Source organism: Tachyglossus aculeatus, chromosome X1 (assembly GCF_015852505.1).
Source record: "Tachyglossus aculeatus isolate mTacAcu1 chromosome X1, mTacAcu1.pri, whole genome shotgun sequence".
NCBI lineage: Eukaryota > Metazoa > Chordata > Mammalia > Monotremata > Tachyglossidae > Tachyglossus > Tachyglossus aculeatus.
Genome location: NC_052101.1, coordinates 60574891 through 60597671, shown reverse-complemented (window position 1 = coordinate 60597671; position 22781 = coordinate 60574891). Strand labels below are relative to the sequence as shown.

The window sequence follows — 22781 nt, the reverse complement described above, 5'->3', positions numbered from 1 at the left end:
AAATAGGATTGATTGATTGATTGATTATATATCATAAATTACTTATTTACATTACTGTCTCCCCTGCTAGACTGTAAGCTCATTATGGGCAGGGAACATGTCCACTTTAATTCTGTTTCATTGTACTCTACCAACTACTTAGTTCAGTGCTCTGCCCATACTAAGTGCTCAAGTCTTTGGGGCCTGAAAATGTCTGAAAGGCTGTCATTTGTTTATCGGGTGGATGTACAAACATCAGGTTTTCCGAGGCAAACTTGGAGGTGAGACTAATGGTCTGTGACTCCACAAGTCCTTCATCGTAGCTAATGTTAAGATTTGCTCTGTGCAGATTTGGGCCAAAAGAGGGAATTTTCCTATGGAAATCCCTTCGTAAAAAAAGGCAGATATGGTGCTTTGTAATACTTGTTTGAGATGCATGAACAGTGTCCAATTCCTTTCCATAATTTAGGAAACATCTATTCTGCACCGGGCCACAACAATTTGTTGCACAGCATGTGGCAGAGTGCACTCTGTTGTCCCTAACTACTGGAAAACTTGGAGGTGAGGGGGGAAGCAAAGGGGAGGAGAGGAGATTCACAGATTGCTGTAGATTTTCCTTTTGGCTAAATTCCCACAGGGAAAATCCTCCCTCCTTCCCCAAGTAAAACAACTCCATTAATTTTTTGGGTTTTGTTTTGTTTTGTTTTGTTAAATCTGCAGGTCATATTCAAACTGCCACCTCAGCTCTTTTGGGTCACTTTCACACCTGTCTGTACTCTTAGCCATTTGTACACATTGGCTTACATACTTTAAGTACTTTCATCCACCTATCCACCTTTCCATTCTCTTCCGCCTATCTAATTTATCTTGGGTCTGCCTTCCCCACTAGATTTTAAGCTCATTCTACTTCTTTACCTCTTTGTACTTTCCCAAGTGCTTAGTACAGTGTTCTGCACTTCTCCAGTGTTCTGAATTATTTTTAAGTCATGGAATATCATAACCCTTCCTGAAGTTCATTGCCCCTGGTTGGCAGTGGAGTACGAGGCAGGAAAACAATGGTCAGGGCTCCTTTTACTTGTCATTCTTAAAACAAGAATGCTTTCTATTGTTCTCTTAATGATTTTGCCGGAAACAAAAATTTAAAGGTCATTAAAAAAAATGAACTTCAAAGACGTTGTTAATAGATCGAGTTTTGAGCCTGCCAACCTTGGAAAAAAAACTACCTGAGGTCCAGGGAAAAAAGGGTTGACACTGCTAGTGAGGCAAACTGATATTATGTCCAAAGCTAATGATGACCCACTACTACGCAGGCACAGGGAGAGACCCTCAGGAGCCAGTTGGAAACTGACCAGGCCCCCTGCTGAGAATCAATTGAGGATGCTAAGTTTGTCATGAGAGACCAATTTGCACGGTCATCAACCAATCATATTTATTGAGTGCTTACTGTGTGCACAGCACTGTACTAAGCACTTAGGAGAGTGCAGTACAACAGGGTTGGTAGACAAGTTCCCTGCCCGCAATGAGCTTACAGTCATCTACAGTCATACCATGCACCTGTAGCATACGAGCTTACACCAAGCTGGTGCAGTTGATTGTGTTGGCAGGACTGCCGCACTGTCTTCTGGTCATCACTCACGTGAACCATGGGCAATAAGACTTTGAGCCCAGCCGTGGGACAGCGGTCTGCAGAGTGACTCCAGGCCAAAAACTCAGCTCTGTTCAGACAATGGAGCTCCCTTGCTGTCGGCTAACAAGGGTAGGGCCCCTTGGGTATGTGAGCTAACCAATCAATAGTATTTTCTGAGCTCTTACTGTGTGTAGAGTTCTGCACTAAGCACTTGAGAGAGCATAACAGACTTGGTAGACACATTCCCTACTCAAAGTGAGCTTATAGTCTAGAGCTAATGATCTCCATGCTTGGACCAGAATTGCGGACTTCTCTTGTTGTCGGGCATTGGGTAGAGGACCTGCTGGCTAAAAAGAGATGATAAAGATAATATATTGGAAAAGTACAAATTATTATTTCCCTTCCTAGTTTAACAATTTAGGATGCCTGAAGTTACTAAGCTGTCCCAGTGAAAGAAGTGTTTCTAGAGGAAGTTTAAACAAAGATTTGTTTCAGTCCGGTATTCTTTCTCTGTGTGCAGAGAACCCAAATTTTGGACATTGAAGAAATTCAAAGATGCTGAAAATGTATTTGCTCAAACTCTTCATTTCTATGACCTTATGTTGAGACTGAAATACCTCTCAAAGATTGATTCTCTATACGATTAGCACCTTGCAGGGCTGGGTTGATTATAACAGTACCCAGTTAAAGTTACCACCTTTTGCAATATTGGCAAGATTAGAAAATTAAAGTCATAAATCATACAAAATGTTTCTTTGCATCTCTACAGGATATTAGTTCCTTTAATCTAGAAAGTTAATGAGAGGTTTTTAAAACTGATTAAATCATCTTAGTTCACTCAAAGTCTATTACAAACTAAACATTCAATTAAAACAATTTTCAAAGCAAATTTTGACAAAACCCTTCTTTAAGGTAATTAAGATGATAGGTTCTTAACATTATGTAAATTTTAAATCCTTATAAAAGTGAACATATTAGAAAGGATTTTGAACAATTACTAAAGCTGATTTGGACAAAACGATACCACAATTTCTTCATTTTTTATTCTAAACCATGTTACCTGAATAGGAACAATAGAAACTAGAAAACATTAAACTGATCCTAATGTTGCTATTCATTTTATTATTTTACAACTTCAAAAAATACTACATGCAAAACTGAATATGACATACAGAAATGTACTTTTAAAAGGTTTAAAAATTAAAAATATTCCAAATTCAGTTTATTTATGGAAATATACATGGCACAATACTAAGATAAAGCCACCCAGGCCCCTTGTTCCTATTTAATCAGAAAAAAAACCCATCTTTTAAAAATAATGAGTATTATCTATACCCAGAGTATTTTCAGAATTTTTGTGATGAAAGCTACAAACCAAAGAGGATACTAGTTTATTTTTACTAAGATGCATCCTGGTTTTAGGAATCAGGATCATTAACATTTAACTTCAGTAAGAAACTGCAGAAGCAAGTCCATTCTAGAAACATGATTTTTATTTATAAGTGAAATGCACAACTTTTAATATAAATACATCTGGAGATCTAGAAAATGCTAGGTGGAAAGCTTTATAAACCTGTGTTATTCTGATAACTATTTTTAAATCTATGTTTGCACTGTTAAAAATTTGCAGAAGTTAAAAATTTTGGGCAAGACTGTAGTGCTGAGTACACTGTCCTTTCTTCTGATTTATAAATATGTATTCTTTTTTGGCTGCTGCTATCACCACAGAAACAAAGTGGCAGGAAGAAACAGCTTCAAAAGCAGAAGGAAATTCTTATGCTTTTTCCAGGTAAGTACAGGCAGAGATTTGTGAAACTAAAATATGGAAATCAGTGCAATTAGAACTATTTCCAAATGAAAACGATCAGGTTCAGTGGGTGTACATTCACTTCTACTTTGCAGCTTCCTTTTAACAAAATTAAAATCAATATTCTTTGGTACTATACTAAAATATTTCAACAATTCTAATGTTTAATATACAAAAAATGCACTCAAAGTCAACTTTGTAAGTATTCACATTCACACACAAATGAAAATTTCATTTGTTGCTAAATGAAATAAAAACTATGCACTCCACCCCCCACCCCCCCAGGGGAAAAAAAAAAAACCACTTCACTGAAGATACTGTCGATAACTGGAAATTACACATAACATGAGCTAGAACTGAGGCTCCACCTCATAAAAGATGTGAGAATTGACTTCAAACATAAAATCAAGAAAGCAAACAAGTCAAAACAATTAAATTATCACCACCCCTTAAATGAAGAGGTTTCTAGTTTTCTGATTAAGATAAATCCTTCCTACCATTCTAAATGAGCATTGTTTTGAAAGGACTAAAATGAAATGTTGGTTAAAAATACTTCCACAGGAGGATATAGTACTGCAAATTAAAGCAAATCCAAATATTGAAATGTGTTCACAACTTTAAGAGCTTTCACATTATACAATCAAATATTTCTTTTGTTAACAAAAGGAAACGAACAGTACGTGTGTACAGTTGTCAGTGCAGTTGTCAGTGCAATTTCAGATTACCTTCGTAAATTACAACACAGTGCAATTTTTCTTTTTCCTGGGACAAAGACAGTGAGTAAATCTCTTATTATGGTAGGAATGTATCACAACAAATACTCAAAATACACAATTCACCAAGCTATTATTTGCTATGTACAGCAGGTCTAAAAGAAGCAGCATTATCAAGGCTGGGCATATTCGCATTTTACTAGGTACAGTACAGCTAAAGAAACCAAAACTCTTGTCTTTCAGTGAAAGGGAACTACATGAAACAATAATTACATTGAATAAAAATAAGAAGGGCAAAACATTTCAGAATGCAAAGAACAGTTAATTTAGAAAGCCAAAAACAAGTAGTCATGTCAGAAATCAACACAACTCCCCTAGCCACCTGCAACTCTGAGCATTAATTGCCAAATCTGATAGGATTGAAAACAAATGTAAAATGACCAGCAAGTCTTCTCTCTGCTGCGCTTCCTGATTAGCCCATTTCCTCAACTAATCAACAAAGGATAAAGAATTCTGTACAGACTGCAATTAATGTTTTCCACGTCCACCTTCAAAAGCATGATGTTCTTCATGGGCTAAAAGAGATTTAAAAAAGGGAAAAAGAAAAAGAAAACTTTAACCAATGGCCCAAATTCAAGATACAGTTGCTAAGTATTTCTCTCTGGAACTCATGCATAAATTTCCAGGGAAATATAATTAAAATGAAAACATGGAATAAACAAACAATGCTAATTGCAGTCTGATTTATCTTGTGTAGTCAAGACAATGAGTCAGCCCAGACATATTACTGAAGAGGGTACCACAAAATCAAGTGTGTCTTTCAGAATGGACCAGATATATGAACTGGTTTACTCAAGGCTATGGAACTCACAAACCTGGATTTCGATATAGCAGTCAAAAAAACAACAAGGGGTAGTAAATATTGCCAATCATGCCCCAGATGGATAGTTTTGAAGGTCATGGATTTTTCCAACCAACTGCTCTACTGAAGTCCCAGGTTCTAATTCCAGCTCCACCCCTTGTCTGCCATGTGACCTTGGGCAAGTCACTTAACTTCTATGCCTCAGTTACTTCACATGTAAAATGGGGATGAAGACTGTGAGCCCTATGTGGGACATGGACTATGACCAACCTGTTTATCTTGTGTCTATCCCAGCACTTAGTAGAGCACCTGGCATATAGTAAGCACTTAAATACCATTAAAAAAAATCTATAGAGAAAAACACCATGTTACTTGGCATCCTAAGTCTTCCTCCCATGGCACCCGGTAACCTCGATGATAAAAATCATGTCTTCTAAAATCTAAAATGGGCACTCCACTAAATATCTCATCCTCACTTTTTTACTGGTGAAAACACAGAACAAGTGCTCATAAGATTTCCTCCTGGGTTAATAGTAATGGTAATAATGATGGTATTTGTTAAGTGCTTACTATGTTTCAAGCATTGGTCTAAGCACTGGGGTAGATACAAGCTAATCAGTTTGGATACAGTCCCTGTCCCACATGGGGCTCATGTTATTCACCCCCATTTTACAGATGAGGTAACTGAGGCCCAGAGAAGTTAAGTGATTTGCCCAAGGTCACACAGCAGACAAGCAGACAGTAGCTTGTCTGCTTGGCAATGTGGGGAGTGCTGTGGGTGGAGTTTCACTCCATGCAAATGACAATCACCACCTGTTCTGATCACTCTTATCCCAAATGCCTCCTCACTGATCCCCCTACCTCCAGCACATTTTGGCACCTAGAACATTTCTAAAGCATCCCCCTGAGAAGCAGCGTGGCTCAGTGGAAAGAGCACAGGCTTTGGAGTCAGAAGTCATGGGTTCAAATCCTGGCTCTGCCAACTGTCAGCTGTGTGACTTTGGGCAAGTCACTTAACTTCTCTGTGCCTCAGTTACCTCATCTGTAAAATGGGGATTAAAACTGTAAGCCCCCTGTGGGACAACCTGATCACCTTGTAATCTCCCCAGTGCTTGGAACAGTGCTTTGCAAATAGTAAGCACTTAACAAATATCTTCATTATTATTATTATTATTATTTTGATGTGGCGGAGCCACGATCAGAACCCATGTCCTTCTGACTCCCAGGCCTGTGCTCTATCCACTAGGCCAGGCTGCTTCTATTAGGGTTAAATACCTAGTTAGAAAACTCAAGCAGCAAATTAAAGTAACAATTCCATCAACGTTTACATTTACAAGAGATGAGTGTATAAACATTTAAAAGATGATGAGAGATATTTTCTATCAAAAAATGTTGCCACTCAAACCGACTGCCTGAAGTGGTACTTCATATTGATTGCTAATATTCATTAATTTCTGGTGGACTCTATACTCATTTATCAACTCAACATAAGGTCTGTTTTAGGTTTATATGGTTGTTAGTCTAGAACAAGCATCCTAAAATGGACCATCTATTTGTAGGTTCACGCTGGCTCTTTGCAAGAGAAAGAATTTGGTTAAAAAAATTTCTTCGTTAAAAGAATACCCATAACCCACTCTTTAACCTTCCAAATATTGGTTTAATAGCAGTAATCGTCTTTCATTATGAAAAGGAGTTTTAAAAAAGCAGGCTACATTAGCAAGATGAAAACAATGGGTTCATATATCTATCTATTCATGCTTTTTCTGTTAAGATTCTAGCACTCTAAGGGAATAGTCTTTTAGTTTGTGTGTTAGAATCCTTAATAATGAGGAAAGATTAGCATTTAAGTAGAATGCTAATGAAGCTCTATTTTCAGGAGTAGCTTCACCTAAAAGTACGGATGTTTTATGTTACATAAATACTTGCTTATGGAAGGGATGATTTAAAATCTATCCTAAATACTCATATATTAATATTTTTTTCTGTTTCAAAATCGAAAGAGACTATACAACCTATTTAAGATTAGATCAATCAATCAATCGTATTTATTGAGCGCTTACTGTGTGCAGAGCACTGTACTAAGCGCTTGGGAAGTACAAGTTGGCAACATATAGAGACAGTCCCTACCCAACAGCGGGCTCACAATCTAGAAGGGGGAGACAGAGAACAAAACCAAACATATTAACAAAAGAAAATAAATAGAATAGATATGTACAAGTAAAATAAATAAATAAATAGAGTAATAAATATGTACAAACATATATACATATATACAGGTGCTGTGGGGAAGGGAACGAGGTAAGACAAGGAGGATGGAGAGGGGGGCGAGGGGGAGAGGAAGGAGGGGCCTCAGTCTGGGAAGGCCTCCTAAGTGTAAACTACACTTTTCAAGAAGACAAATCAGTGAGTCCCAGTCTGCTAAATGAAGCTTTCAGAGGTTCAAAATTGTGCCCTTCAAAAGTTGCAGAAGGGAAAGCAGCTTCCCCTCACTCCTCTCTCCTCTTCCTGAAGCAAAGCTCCGACTGCTTCAAGTAGAGAATCACGCCTGCCCTTCTTTAATCGTATTTATCGAGTGCTTACTGTGGGCAGAGCACTGTAATGAGTACCTAGCACCACAGCAGAGAATCCATTCAAGCACAAACCCCTGTTGCCCTTTCCATTCTGATCTGACACTTCTCTTGTCATGGAGACTTAAGAACAGCAGAAGAGAAAGGGCACATTCCAATGACAAAATTACCAGAGCAGCCCACCTTGTCACCCCATTTCATCACTCACCCTGCTCCTGCTCTGCACTGTCTCTAAGCACACATATACAAAGCCATGACTCCTACTTGTCAGCTATGTGACCTTGGGCAAATCACTTACTTCTCTGTGCCTCACTTACCTCATCTATAAAATGGGGATGAAGACTGTGAGCCCCACATAGGACAACCTGATTACCTTGCATCTACCTCAGCACTTAGAACAGTGCTCGGCACATAGTAAGCGCTTAACAAATACCAACATTATTATTATTATTACCTTACCTCACTGATTTCCCACTACAACCCAGCCTGCACACGCCACTCCTCTAATGCCAACGTTACTCACTGTACCTCAATTTCACTGTACCTCAATTTCACCTGCTCACCGCCAACCCCTCATCCGAATATTCTCTTTTTATCTGACAGACAATTACTAATTGTCCAAGCCTAATTGAAGGCACATCATTCACTCACAGCTCCTCCTCCTTCATATCTGACAATTACTCTCCCCATCTTGAAGGCCTTATTGAAGGCACATCTCCTCAAGAGGCCTTCCCTGACTAAACCCTGATTTCCTCTTCTCCCACTCCCTTCTGTGTTGCCTTGATTTGTTCGCTTTATTCATGCCCCCACCCCAGCCCTACAGCACTTATGTACCTATCCATAATTCATTTATTTATATTAATGTCTGTCTCCCCACTCTAGACTGTAAGCTCCTTGTGGGCAGGGAATAGTATCTACCAACTCTGATATACTGTTCTATTGCACTCTTTCAAGTGCTTAGTAGTACAGTGCTCACACACAGTAAGCACTCAATAAATAAGATTGATTGACTGATTGATCCTGCCTCTGTCCTGGAATGCTCTCCCCTTTCATATCCGATAGATGGCCACTCTCCTCATCTTCAAAGCTTTATTTAAGTAGCGTGGGAAGCAGTGTGGCTTAGTGGAAAGAGCACGGGCTTGGAAATCAGAGGACATGGGTTCTTATCCCAGCTCTGCCACTTGTCTGTTGTGTGACCTTGGGCAAGCCGCTTAACTTCTTTGTGCCTCAATTGCCTCATCTGTAAAATGGGGATTAAAACCGTGAGCCCCACGTGGGTCAACCTGATTACCTTGTATCTACCCCAGTGCTTAGAATAGCGCTCTGCACATAGAAAATGCTAAGTACCATAATTATAATAATTAAAAGCACATCTCCTCCAAAATACCTTCCATGACTAAGCCCTCATTTCCTCCTTTCCCACTCCCTTCTGCATTGCCCTTGCACTAGGATTTGCACCCTTCAGTCCCATAGCACTTTATGCACATATCCATAATTTAATTTTTTTATACTAATCAATGGTATTTATTGAGTGCTTACTAAGTGAAGAGCATTGTACTAAGTGCATGCTCTGCACATAGTGAGGGCTCAATTAATAGCATTGATTGATTAATATAAACAACTGAAATGTCTCTTGCTCCCTCTAGACTGTAAGCCTGTAAGCTCTTTGTGGACAGGGAACAGTCTACCAACTCTGTTATATTGTACTCTCCCAAGCACTTAGTACAGTGCTGTACACATGGTAAGCACTCAATAAACATGACTGACTGGTTGACTGAATGTTCTAGCAAAGTACCCAGAGAGAAGAATTTCCTCCACTCATCCTCATGCAGCCATTAAAGACTGCATGAGCATCCCTGTATAGACATAATTGAGGGATACTCTCTCCAAAGTCAGGGACTACATTCTATACAATTCCTGAATTAGGGAGAACTCATGCTATAGTATGCAATGCCTTGACTGGCAAATTCATATGCACGATTATTTCTCCCAAGATCACATTTGCTCCAAAATAGATGTGCGCAATCAGAAGAAGTGCTTAGTACAGTACTTTACACACAGTAAGTGCTCAACAAATACGAATGGGTGAAATACAACTGAATGAGAAGAATGTTTCCTAATGCCTCGGCAGAACACTTGTACTTTCCAGGCCACTTGTACTTCCAACTTGTACTTCCCAAGTGCTTAGTACAGTGCTCTGCACACAGTAAGCCCTCAATAAATATGATTGAATGAATGAATGAATGAACACTATCCGAAACGCATAGTGAAACATACGTTATGGAAGAACTTGGTGAAATTATGCTTTTTCTGATTCAGTCAAAAGAAAACATCCTTAATGTGAAAGAAGTCTCTTATCTCATTTCTCTATCCAAAAAATGTTGCTTTTAAAAAAGTGGGATTCCTAATATTTAGATACCAAGTGACACTGCTTCTCCTTCATTTGCAAGACCCTTCTCATTGAAAATACATGTAAGGTAGAAATTCTATGAAGAACTAATTAGGAGACAAAAGACTCACGTTTATAAAATACGGCTTTAAAAGATGTGTGTGGCAGGAGCTTATAGATTTTTTGTAAAATTGTTGCTTCATTTGCTAAAGATGCATTAGCATTCCAAACTTGAACGACATCTTCCCGATCACGAACGCTGACACTAACACCTATTACTTCATCACCTAAAGGACATGATCAAAACAGAAGCATTTTGTGAAAACTTTAAGCATGCCTGCAGTGTTTTGTAGTACACACGTTTCATAAGAAGACATTAAATGAAGGAATTAATATTTTTCAATAAAAATAATTTTGAAGTGAAAATAACACTGCAAATGATCCAGGAGCCAGGAGACAATGCTATTAATTTTTCCATGTTCACTTACAGCCATTGATGTTATGTTAGGTTACATTATGTTTCATTCCCTTGCAATGAAATTTAGCAGTCAAAAACTATTTATCTATAGCTTTAAATTTCATTTTGGCAATATAAATAAGTTACATGGTACTCAATATCTTAAATATAATAATAATAATACAATGCTTGTTAAGGTCTTCAAGTGTCAAGCACTGTTCTAAGTGCTGGGATAGCCCCAAATTAATTAGGTCCGATGCAGTCCCTGTCGCTCACAGTAAGTAGGAGTTTTACAAATTAGGAAACTGAGGCACAGAGAAGTGAAGTGATATGCCCAAGGGCACATCATAGGCAAGCGTCAGAGCTGGGATTAGAACCCAGGTACTCTGACTCCCAAGCCCATGTTCTTTCCACTGGGCCATGCTGCTTCTTAACAATCAATCCAAGGCAAGGAACAGAGAACAATCAAAATTAGAAAATTCAGTCACCCATGATACTGCCTAAATCAACACGCTTTTTAAAACCTCATATTTTATGCAATCAGTTTGGGTTTTGTTTTCTTCTGGAAATCGAATTTAGATTAGGACAGATCAACTCTTAAATTTTCTTAAAGAAAGTATTTACCACAGAGCTTTAAATTTTTTAAAAAATGAACTGGTGGCTTGAAGTGAATGCACACACAGAATGGGTAGCAGTAGAGTTATTTGGTATGGTAATACCAACTCTAGAGAGGGTAAGGGATTTATATTCATTTGCATGTGAGACTTTTTTTCAAACTGACACCACCAATTTAAGCTTGACAGCTGAATGTCAGAAGACAACTATGGAACACAGACCAGTCCCCTGTGTGGCAATACGAAGCTCTGAGAGGAACACATGATTAAGAGGCAAAACTAAAAATAGCAATAGGCACTGGAAACAAGAAACACAATGGGAGATGAGAATTTGTCCACTCCTGAGGTGGTAGGTTGCAAACTCCTTGAGGGCAGGGATTTAGGCACCAGAAGCCAAGGCCAAGGGAGACTGGGCATTTAAGATAAATTTAGAATTATATACCATTGATTGATTGATGGATTAAAATAAAACTGCCAGGCATAAAGACATCCAGTTGTAGTAAGAGTAGTAGTAGCATTTAATGCACCTCTCAGGGTTGCACCTGGAGAATTTCCAGTACTCTACCAGTCTTGTCTAAGGGAGGGAGAGTAAAGCAGAGGCCTACCCATTCCATTCCTAGCTCGGGCAGTGGCTAGCGAGTGGAAGGCAATCTGCTACAAGCCAAAACTCACCTATGCTGGGCAGCAGCGGCATGGGAAAGAGTCAAAGGTGGGGACTAGAGTTTACTGCACAGAAGGCGGCAACGGTAAACCACTTCCGTATTTTTACCAAGAAAACTGTATGGATACACTACCAGAACGATTGCAGATGGAGAGCAGGGCATTCTGGGAGAGATGTGTCCGTGGTGTTGCTATGGGTCGGAAATGATTCGATGGCATGACAAGACGGCATTTAATGAGCATCCACTGGACTGTAAGCTCATTGTGGGCAAGGGGATATATTTATTGTACTGTTATATTGTACTCGCCTAAGGTCTTAGTAGAGTAATAATAATAATAATAATAATGGCATTTATTAAGTGCTTACTATGTGCAAAGCACTGTTCTAAGTGCTGAACACAAAGCAGCGTGGCTTAGTTGAAAGAGCCCGGGCTTGGGAGTCAGAGGTCTTGGGTTCTAATGCCGGCTCCGCCACTTGTCAGCTGTGTGACTTTGTGCAAGTCATTTAACTTCTCTGTGCTTCAGTTACCTCGTCTGTAAAATGGGGATTAAGACTGGGAGCCCCACATGGGACAACCTGGTTACCTTGTATCTCCCCCAGTGCTTAGAACAGTGCTTGGCACATAGTAAGCACTTAACAAATACCAAAATTATTATTATTATTTCACCTCCAACCCCACAGAACTTATGTGCATATCTTTAAATTGTACATTATAAATTACTTATTTATTCATATTTATGTCTGTCTCCCCCTCTAGACTGTGAGCTCGTTATGGGCAGGGAACGTATCTGTTAATTCTGCTATATTGTGCTCTCCCCAGCACTCAGTACAGTCCTCTGCACATAGTTAGTGTTCAATACAATTCATTTGATTGATTTGCATCCAGTAGGCACTCAATAAATACGGATTGACTGACCCACTGAGTGCAATGCTCTGTACTAAGCACTTGAAAGAATACAAAACAATCAAGTGAGGAGAGGTGAGATTGCACAGCAGACGGGTTAGAGCTGGTAAGGTAGACTCGGGATTCATCCACATAAAGGTGGTAGTTAAAGCCACAAAAGTGGATGAGCTCTGTCACCACTGAGTTTCCCGTCACTGCAGCTGCTGCCACTTCTGGACATTTGGGAACTGTAAGCTGCTCTAGACTGTAAGCTCATTGTGGGCAGGGAATATGTCTGTTTATTGTTATATTGTACTCTCCCAAGAACTTAGTACAGTGCTTTGAACACAGTAAGGACTCAATAAATATGATTGAATGAATGAAATACAATTGAATGACTAATTCAAAAGAATTAGGATTCTCCCAATTGCTTAGCACAGTGCTCTGCACACAGTAAGTGCTCAATAAACACTTTGATTGTAGTAGGTAGGGCCTATGAATTCCTCACTGGTCTTCTCAGTCACTCCAATTTCACAGGTAAATTTCACCATCAATGGTGTCATCCTTGAATAGGAAAGGCAACTAACAATGAAGGTCAATGTGAATTTTGAGAAGGAATTTCAAGTGCTAACTTGCAACTCAACTTGCACACCACATTTCACCTAGAACAACACACAACAAATGAAAGAGAGAGTGAAAAGAGAGGAAGGGAGGGAAGAGAGAAGGAGATGAGGTGGAAGAGAGGAAGGGTGGAGAGGGGGAGGAATAAAGGGAAGAGGAGAGTAGAAAAGAGGAGAGGAACAGAAGGAAAGGATAAGAGAAGGGGGAGGGAGAGTAAGATAATGGGGCACTTGAGATCCTTATTTCTTCTACTGTACTGTTCCAAGCCCCTATTCAGTCATATTTACTGAGCACTTACTGTGTGCAAAGCACTGTACTAAGTGCTTGGGAGAGTACAATACAACAACAACAGACACAGTCCCTGACCATTACAGGTTCACAGTCCAGAGGGGGAGACAGACATTAATATACACAAATAAATTAAAGATATAGACATAATAAATTACTGGTATATACAGTGCTCAGTGAAAGAACGTGCCATTCCCTCATTGCCATCTTCTCCTGGGGGGACCAGCCAAAGGATCTTCTCAGCTCCAGCCTCAGGATCCAGTGTATAAACTGTTTAAGTCCACCAGGCAGAATAGTTTTCACGGGCCTTTCCTGCCCAGTGCTGCCAACCCCCGACCTGCTGCCACAGTCTTCAGCCAAGCACCAGTGGGGCTCCTGAGCCAGTCTGAGTCAGAGCTGTTGCCATTTACGATGGCTGGGAAGTAACCTGGACTATTTATGGAGCATCTATTTCCTGTGGGTAAGGCACTATATCCAGCGCTTAGAACAGTGCTCCAGCGCTTAGAACAGTGCTTTGCACATAGTAAGTGCTTAACAAATGCCATCATTATTATTATTATTATTGTTATTATTAAGTACTCCACATAATCCCTGCCTTCAAGGAGCATGTTATTTAGCAGGGGTTCTGTCCCAAAGATCTTAATTAGCATTTGCAGGGGTTCCTGGAGAGAATAGCCTCTGACCCTTCCCAATAGCCCAAAGAGAGCCATTGGAACCTCCACGGGCACCAGAAGGTGGGACCTGCTGTCCTGCTGGCAATGGCTCCAAGAATCAGGCCAACCTAGCCATGGCTGCCTGAGCTACCTAAAAAGAGAAGGGGGTAAAGTCAACGATTCACCCCTGCAGGGCCAAACCCATGGAAGTAACTGGGCATCTCACTTCAATAATAATAATAATAATAACAACAATAATAATAATAATAATAATGTTGGTATTTGTTAAGCACTTGCTATGTGCCAAGCACTGTTCTAAGCACTGGGGGTACATGATAAGGTTGTTCCACATGGGGCTCACAGTCTTCATCCCCATTTTACAGATGAGGGAACTGAGGCCCAGAGAAGTTAAGTGACTTGCTCAAAGTCACACAGCTGACAAGTGGCAGAGCCGGGATTTGAACCCACAACCTCTAACTCCAAAACCCATGCTCTTTCCACTGAGCCACGCTGCTTCCCTGGATTTGGTTCCTTTGATTCACTGTGAAAAATGCCACTCTAAGACATGAACTCAGAAGTTTGGAACCAACTACTTACAGAGCCCTATTAAGAGCACCAGGATTGTTTACACTGCACACAATTTATTTTCTTTTTAACCAGTCACACTAGAGAAGCAGAGGGGCCTAGTGGTAAGACCACAGGTCTGGAAGTCAGAGGACCTGGGTACTAATCCCAGCTGTTGTGTGACCCTGGGCAAGTCACTTCGCTTCCCCGTGCCCCAAGTTCCTCATCTGCAAAATGGGGATTCAACACCTGTTTCCCTCCTACTTGGACTGTGAGCTCCATGTAGAACTTTATTATCTTGTATCTATCCCAGCGCTTAGTACACATAGTAGATGCTTAACAAATACCAAAATGATTAAAGTAATGGAGTTGGACTGCAAGACAACAACAGAATTCCCAAGTAAAAAGTCCATAACAATTTATAAAGCTTCTATGCTTAACTGAAGGCCAGAGTGAAAAAATATTTTAAATCTTCAGGCAGTTATTAATCCAAGTTTATTCAGGGATTCTTCCTTTCTTCCTACTTACTCTGGACAACAATAAACAACAGGCATTATTATGCTCTTCTCCTAGGAGGAAATCACAATCATTAAAACAAAAAAACTGAGCAAATCATCTTTCGGTCTGACATTTTATGTTTGTTGTCTCAACACAATTGTTACATAAATGTCTCTGCATATGTTGCTTTTTAACTGTGCAGAATGAAATATATTACATTTTACTGAAAAACTCAGCTGGCTGACCACCAATTCACTTAAAAACCACTTAACTATTCAATAGCCAGGGCATCACAATAGCTTATAGCAAGCCACGGAATGTCAAAGGTGCTAGAATTTTACCGCAGACGAGTTTATGCACTAAAAATAAGAAATTGCCTCTCACTTCTGACCTTACAATAAACTGCAAAGATATTGCTAAAAAACACTTGGGTACACGCAAAAACTGTCTCTAAGCAACTTCCTAGTAACACAAACAACTTCAAAACAGCCTCATATTAAAAATCTACACCAAAAAAAGGGCTGCTGTGCATAACAAACAAACCTCAAGCGCTGTGTAAACAAGTGGTTGGAGCCATGCATTCTTTACCTGCTGCAGAACAATCAGTAAACTGTTCCCCGATAGTTGCTAACAACAACTCTTTCCAAACTGCAGCCTGGGGGGTGGGAAGATAAAAAAAAAAAAAGAAGACACCCTTAGACAATGACTATAATTTAAATGAATTTCCACTTTCATTTTAACATTAATTTTCTTCTACTCTTGCTTGGAAACTTCAGAGGTAGCTGCCCCCCAAAATCATATGGACAAGAACATTCTTATAATAATAATGGGCTGTTTATAAGGAAAAATAAAAAATCAAAATATAAATTAGTTAAGAAAATAATTCGAATGAGTAAATATACTCAGAGTAAATACTCTTTCTCTCTGTCCACTTTCCTCACAGGGCAAAACAAATGCCAAGCTGAAAAAACTTTCAATCTACTATTATCTTATGGTGCTAAGGATATCTGGTTTGATACCAAACTGTCTTTAAGGGGACTTGTTCATTAGCAATTTTTGCTGACACTTAGCATGGTAGAGCAGAAAAAGCACTAAAAAGGGCAAGAGTTGCATTTAACCTTTCTTCTTTGTGCATGAACCCTAATTGGACAAAGAGTTTTTCTGTCCAATTGGAGACCACTTCCAATTTCCTTGCCACTGGAGACAATGCCCAATCTGACAGAGGTCTCACTGTCCCAGTGAAGCTAATTTCCAATTGGATCAATCAATCAATCAACAGTATTTATTTTGAGTACTTATTGCAGGCAGAACACACTGTTCTCTGATCTGGACCCTCCCCTCCTAGTTGGAACAAATCCTTAATTTCAGGCTGTTTCCTTCATGGAGCTCCACCCATGAAGAATCCTGCATGGGTTGACCCACCCTCTAAGCACCCCGAAAATCTGGCCAGTTACAGGCCACATCCCCCTCCCCCTGGTTGGAGGTTCGGGGAGAAAGGGTGCAAAGTGGCCACTGCACAGGTAGTGCAATGAATGCATGAATGTGCAGGAGGTTCTGGGGGCTTCTGATACTACGCATTGCAGTAGTGCAGTTCAGGTCCCTATTCCAGGTTCCACAAGATCAATTTATCATTCAAATCAATAATATTTATTAAGCACTTACTGTGTGCAGAGCCTTCTGCTAAGAGTTTTCTAGAGTACAACAGAAATGGTAGACATGATTCCTCTCCCCAAGGTGCTTACAATGTAGTAGGAGAGACAGACACTAAGTTATAGGTAGGAGGAAGCAACAGGGTATAAAGATATACCCCAAAGTGTTACATGGTTAGACTTGGGTGCTGGGATTTCAGGGTTCCACTAGGGCCAGGACCAGTACCAGAGCCATGTCAGGCCTAGAAAATCTAGCCCAGACAAAGATTTACCATGAAACCTGGTATCAATAGAGAAGCTGGTCTACATTTAACCTGTCCCCGCCATTCCTAGACTCCAGGCTGTTGGTATCAATCAGAACAAGTCTCTAATTGGACAGAGGGGACCATTTTGAATGGAAGTTCCTGACAGGCTGAATGGCTGAAACCAGTCCAGGCAACCAGTCCAGGCAACCAGTCCAGACCAAGTGAGGAATGGAAAGACCTGAAATGCAATCTTAATCAGGCAAATGGGCTAACTTTAAGGGGCTTCAGGCAGGTGTGGACATAGGATTTGTGGTGTGTAATGTATGTTAATCATGCTTGCAATCGCATTAAGGCTAGTTTGACACAATGTCATTAGGATTGGTACCTAATGCTATGTTTGCCTTAGGCATATTCAGGTCAAAAAATGGATTCTTCTTCAACAAAAAAATCATCATCAAAAAATATGCCCCATGCAGACCTGGTCTTCTCTCTCACTGCTGACCCTGCTCACATTCTCCCTCCTGCCTGGAACTCCCTCTACCTTCATATCTGACAGACCACCACCCACCCCATCTTCAAAGCCCTCCTAAAATCACACCTCCTCCAAGAAGCCTTTCCTAACTAGCCTTGCTTTACCCCATCTTATTCCCCCTTCATTCTACGTCATCTATGAACTTGGGTTCACACCGCTAAGCATTTGGGATACCCACCCCACCTCTTAGGCACTTATGGACATAACCTTATATTTTGCTGCTTCCTCTAGTTGTAATTTAACATGTCTCCCAGACTAGACTGCAAGCTCTGTGAGGGCAGGGACCATGCCTACTAACTCTCCCAGGTGCTTACTACAATGTTCTGCACATAGTAAGTGCTCAATAAATTTCACTGATTGATTGATAGTCTCATTGTCCCTTCTCCATTGATTTCTTTAGCAGAAGCCTTTTCTCTAGTTGACCATAGACTTCAGCTATAACCACCCACACCATTTTGGGGGAAGAGGGATAAGGATGCCATTTTAATTTTGAATAGAGCCTCAGCTTTAAATAATCCAAGGGTATGTAGGGAGAATCACTACTAATTTAAGATTTGTAAAACATCTTGAGCTATTTGGAAGAAAGGCAGTGCATAAATATAAAATAGAATGCTTTATTATTTGTGGCTGATTGTTCCTTAATGGGCTAATTATTACAAAGATGGGAAAAAAGAAAATTCCTCTCAACTTTTTGAGAATGATTTTGACATTAAATTATTTCTGCAGAAAGCAATTATTAATAATGATGAGTTAAAAAAAGAAACTTGCAAAACAAATCAATACTTCTTGCTGATAGAAAAAAAAATGAATCTATCATCCCTCTTCAGGGGTTCATAAACCTTCTGAAATTTATTTGCTTCCCTGATACTTTTCACTATGTACACCAAAAAGAAGTAAGAACAGGGAATAATGCATACTGACCAATCAGTTGCCCCTTTAGCAGAAGCAAAACAAAACAAAAAAACAACCTACGTATTTTAAGGTGGATGCTTACAGCAAAATTTTTGGCATACTCCCTGAGGAGTTTTCAATTCTATGTAGTCAAATAATATACAAGGTGAGACAAAGTGGCACAACTATTTAGTCCATTTTCAATACTTCTTGCTATAAGAAAGTGTCTACTGATATAGTCCAATATTCTTCTGCAACTAATATATTAGAACTCAAGAGTTTATGCAGGAGCACATGATCCTTTTGAAGCTTCCAGGGAATGTGAAACAGATTCTCTCCTCAACCACGTATGCCACAGTTACCAACTTCTTATCCGATATGTTGAGAGATACTGTCACCCAGTGGTAGAACCCAGCACCTTCCTGTAACCTGGAAGTTGGGCAAGATGCTAACCCATTCCCTTCAAACATGGCCCAAGAACAGGAGGAAATAGTAACACTTCATAGTCAATCTCCATGGCATAGGAGTGCAAAGTTCCTCCCTTCTGTTTCTGTGACATGGTGGATATCGTTTATTATGGAAAATATTGATTATCCATTAAGATGAATATTAATGTCATTAGATGAATAATATAATAATGATGGTATTAGTCTGTGATCATTTAAAATTTTAAAACCTAATTGCACAAGTGTGTCTGAAGGAAATTCAATATGCAGTCTTATTTTTTTAATGATAAAAAGCAAATAAATATTATTGAAAAGTTAGTCTTGAACCAGGGCATTAAATATTTAAATTAGTCTCAAAGAATGGATATACTATTCATTCTTTCAGAATAATGACAAAGGCAGTCCAGTAAAAATAAGGCAGTGAGATCTACAAACTATTAAAAAATTGTCGAAGAGAAGCAGTTTTACAGAAGAATAAAGGGGGTAAAAGGACGTCCCAAGGTGACAAAGTGAGATAACAGAGGAGACATGATAACTCCAAATCCTCAATCAGCTTTGTCTGTAGTCTAGCAGGCCAGACTGTGTCTGAAAAGTACAAAACTACCTTCATATTCAATAAACAAAAATCCAGATTAGTCATTTACAGAAAAAAAAGAGAGCAAACATACCGTACTTTCTTTAGGGACTTTCATTTTCCATACTCCACCTTTTGCGTTACTTTCCTCTTCCCTAGATTGCAGAAAAATGGGCAAACATGGAATAGTTTAGATGTGGAGTAAGCATATTTACTTTCAGTTTGGGGTTTCATCATCAGTCTTAGAAAAAAACTCAGTCAGAAAAAAACTCAACTAAGCTTTCAGACTTGGCTGGCCAAGTCTCTGGCCAATCCTCCAGGTCCTGAATGTAAGTGGTGGAAAAGATGGATAGAAGGGGGGTGGGGGAAGGAGCAGGAAGAGATGATTGAAGGCAAAGTGGTTTTACTTCCTTCAATACCTCCCATCACTTGTGGCGAATAGGGGACCCCTTGCCAGGAGACAGAGATCAACTCTTCATTATGAATACAGGGTGGGGGGGCGGATTTGGGATGGGAGGTGGAGATGGGAAGACAGAGAGGGAAATAGGGTGAGAAGGGAGGGGAAGGACGGTCATTCTCAAGCTCCCTGCTTCTCAGGCTGTTCCTCTGCCACCACCATTGTGTGGTTCTCCCCTTCTTCGGGCTCCACGACAGGCCAGAGTCTCTGCTCATCCCCAGAGCCCTGAGGGGATGAGTTTTAACCCACTCACCTCCCCCACCACAAGGTCCTGACAGTCTGGGCATGAGGCTGGAGTTGGGGCTCTGGAACTACTGTGCCGAGAGTTCAAACCTCGCAAAACTGTGCAGTCTTTCTTCCTGGCCAGGAGTCTTTCGGGTTGCAACAGGCCACTGAGCCTGAGCCCCTGCTGACATTGGTCTAATAGTGACTATGATTATGATAATGATGTGCTAAGCACTGGGATAGAGACCCGATAATCAGAGCTGACACAGGGAATGGCAGGCAGCCCCAGGTGAGGAAATGTCACAAAGACTACTTCCAGGCATCTCTGCATCCCCAAATTCAGCCTCTTATCTGAATGATCACCCATGCTATCTCAGGGAGCTGGGGGTGAGGCAGGCAGCTCAGGCTGCACCCTGGGGGCAATCATTCAATCGATGGTATTTACTGGGCACTTACTATGTGCAGAGCACTTGGGAAAGTACACTACAACAAAATTGGTAGATGTGATCCCTGCCAACAAGGAGCTTACAATCTACAGTGGGAGACAGGCATTCAAGAGAAGAGAAGAGGGCATTAGAGAAGCAGCGTGGCTCAGTGGAAAGAGCCCGGGCATTGGAGTCAGAGGTCATGGGTTCAAATCCTGGATCCTCCAATTGTCAGCTGTGTTACTTTGGGCAAGTCACTTCACTGCTCTGTGCCTCAGTTACCGCATCTGTCAAATGGGGATGAAGACTGTGAGCCCCCCATGGGACAACCTGATCAGCTTGTAACCTCCCCAGCGCTTAGAACAGTGCTTTCCACGTAGTAAGCACTTAATAAATGCCATTATTATTATTATTATTATTATTATTAATACAATAGATTAGGGCTAGGGGAATTAGCTGAGTAATGACATCAATACTATGGGGCTGGGTAGCATATCAAAGTGTGTGTGGGTACACAGACAAGAGCAGAGTTGACACAGCGGGGAGGGTGGATAGGAGAAATAAAGGGCTTAGTCTGGGAAGGCCACTTGGAGGAGATGTGATTTTAGAAGGGGTCAAGAGGTGCAGCCACCATCTTGGATCCACTTCTGATCCCTTTCTAGCACATAGGGGTGAAGGGGGCTAGCTGTGGCAGCTCATCCTGCTCCAAAATAAGATGGGGGGCAAAGCCACTGGTTTCATCCACTCAGAACTAACCTCATGGAAACAATGTTCCCACCCCATGAGGTTGCTACCCATATCCCTCTGCTTTTCAGTGTTTGGAATGAGGAGTGCCTGACCTCTAGATGGGAGCATCTTTGGGGCAGAAGCAGAGCTACCAGAGTGAACATAAGCATTCAACTTACTGTACGTGATCTATGTAGTATTCTGTGAAATGTATGTGTATTTTCATCATCTCTAGATTGTAAACTCCAGGAAAGCAGAGACCGGCTTTAACCTAAAATATGTTCACCCACAAATACTGGGTCTATGATGTAGGTTACAGGTGCTTAATAAATATCTGATGATGATATTGACAAGGCATTAGAAATCTACCCAAGAGCCAAGAGATTTTCAGAGAAGCCAAGAGCAGGCTTTGGTAAATATTAACTGTAATAAGTTAGAATTATTTTAAGGTTAAACACTTTACAACTTTAATCTAGTTTGTATTCCAAGTCAGTACAAAGTTCACTGTTATTTTCCATCCACCTTAGAGTGAAATTACATATTAGGTTACTTACCAAAGTGGTCGTCTCTCTTCCCTCATTAAATGGTAACTGCATCTCAGAGGCAAGTTGGGCACAGGAGGAATATTATTGTACACACTCCAGAACATCTTTAAAAGACAATAACATGTTCGAGTTCAATTTACATACTACTATAGAGCCTGAACAGATGCTCATATAGTGCTAAATGATCATGATCATTGCATAGAGAAAGATATAATAAACTTGTTATGAATCATGCCAAGTTGCATGTCTTAGAAACTCATAATTACTGAACCAAATTTTCTTATGTAATGGGAACTCACACAACAAGGAAGCACATTTTCTAGTTAGAGAATAACTAACTTGGTTAGAATGTCCTCACTTAGGATGACACTTTGGCTAGAAAAATACATGTGGTTCAGCCTCAGTGAATTCACTGAAAGACAAATGCTATTTTACTTCAGTGAGTGTCCTGTGCAAGAGCGTCAACCCTACCAACTAATGTCCAAAAAATTAGGCACCCCTTTCTAATGTTTTGTAGAAGAGTGTGAGAAGAGAGAACCAGAAATCCCAGGTGCAACCTTCTCAATGCAGAGAGGAAGGAAAAAAGAAATGGGGCAGAAGTTGCAGTGCCCTAAATGGGTGGGTGGGTGGGTGGATTGGTCGGTCAGCTAGTTAGGTAGTAAATCCGTCCATTGCCCTGGGTCTGGTCGAGCAGAGCCTCTCCCTGACCATAATTATCAAAAGAAAGTTGGAGACTAAGTCTACAGCTATAGCCAAATGTGATGCTGGTGTACAGTGTCCCAATTCGGCAACTGTCTGAATAGAAAAAAAAAAAAAAGACAGTCCACCAAACTGGGTACTGGATGGGGTGGGGCTTGATAGGCTGAGTTGGAATAGGAAGGCA

At 40.3% G+C, this 22781-nt stretch overlaps 1 protein-coding gene and 1 non-coding gene across 2 annotated transcripts in view; one reads left to right on the top strand and one right to left on the bottom strand.

The window, feature by feature from the left end:
- Positions 1-2853: 2853 nt before the first annotated feature.
- Positions 2854-22781, bottom strand: part of EIF4E3 (eukaryotic translation initiation factor 4E family member 3) — a 56934-nt gene continuing 37006 nt past the window's right edge. The window contains 5 exon segments of the mRNA XM_038772627.1: positions 2854-4701; positions 10076-10231; positions 15772-15838; positions 19615-19675; positions 21908-22002. Coding sequence (XP_038628555.1) covers positions 4655-4701; positions 10076-10231; positions 15772-15838; positions 19615-19675; positions 21908-22002 — 426 coding nt within the window. The 3' untranslated portion in view covers positions 2854-4654.
- Positions 11540-11677, top strand: LOC119920411. Its single transcript, XR_005448158.1, has one exon. It is a non-coding gene; the product is annotated as a small nucleolar RNA SNORA7 (small nucleolar RNA).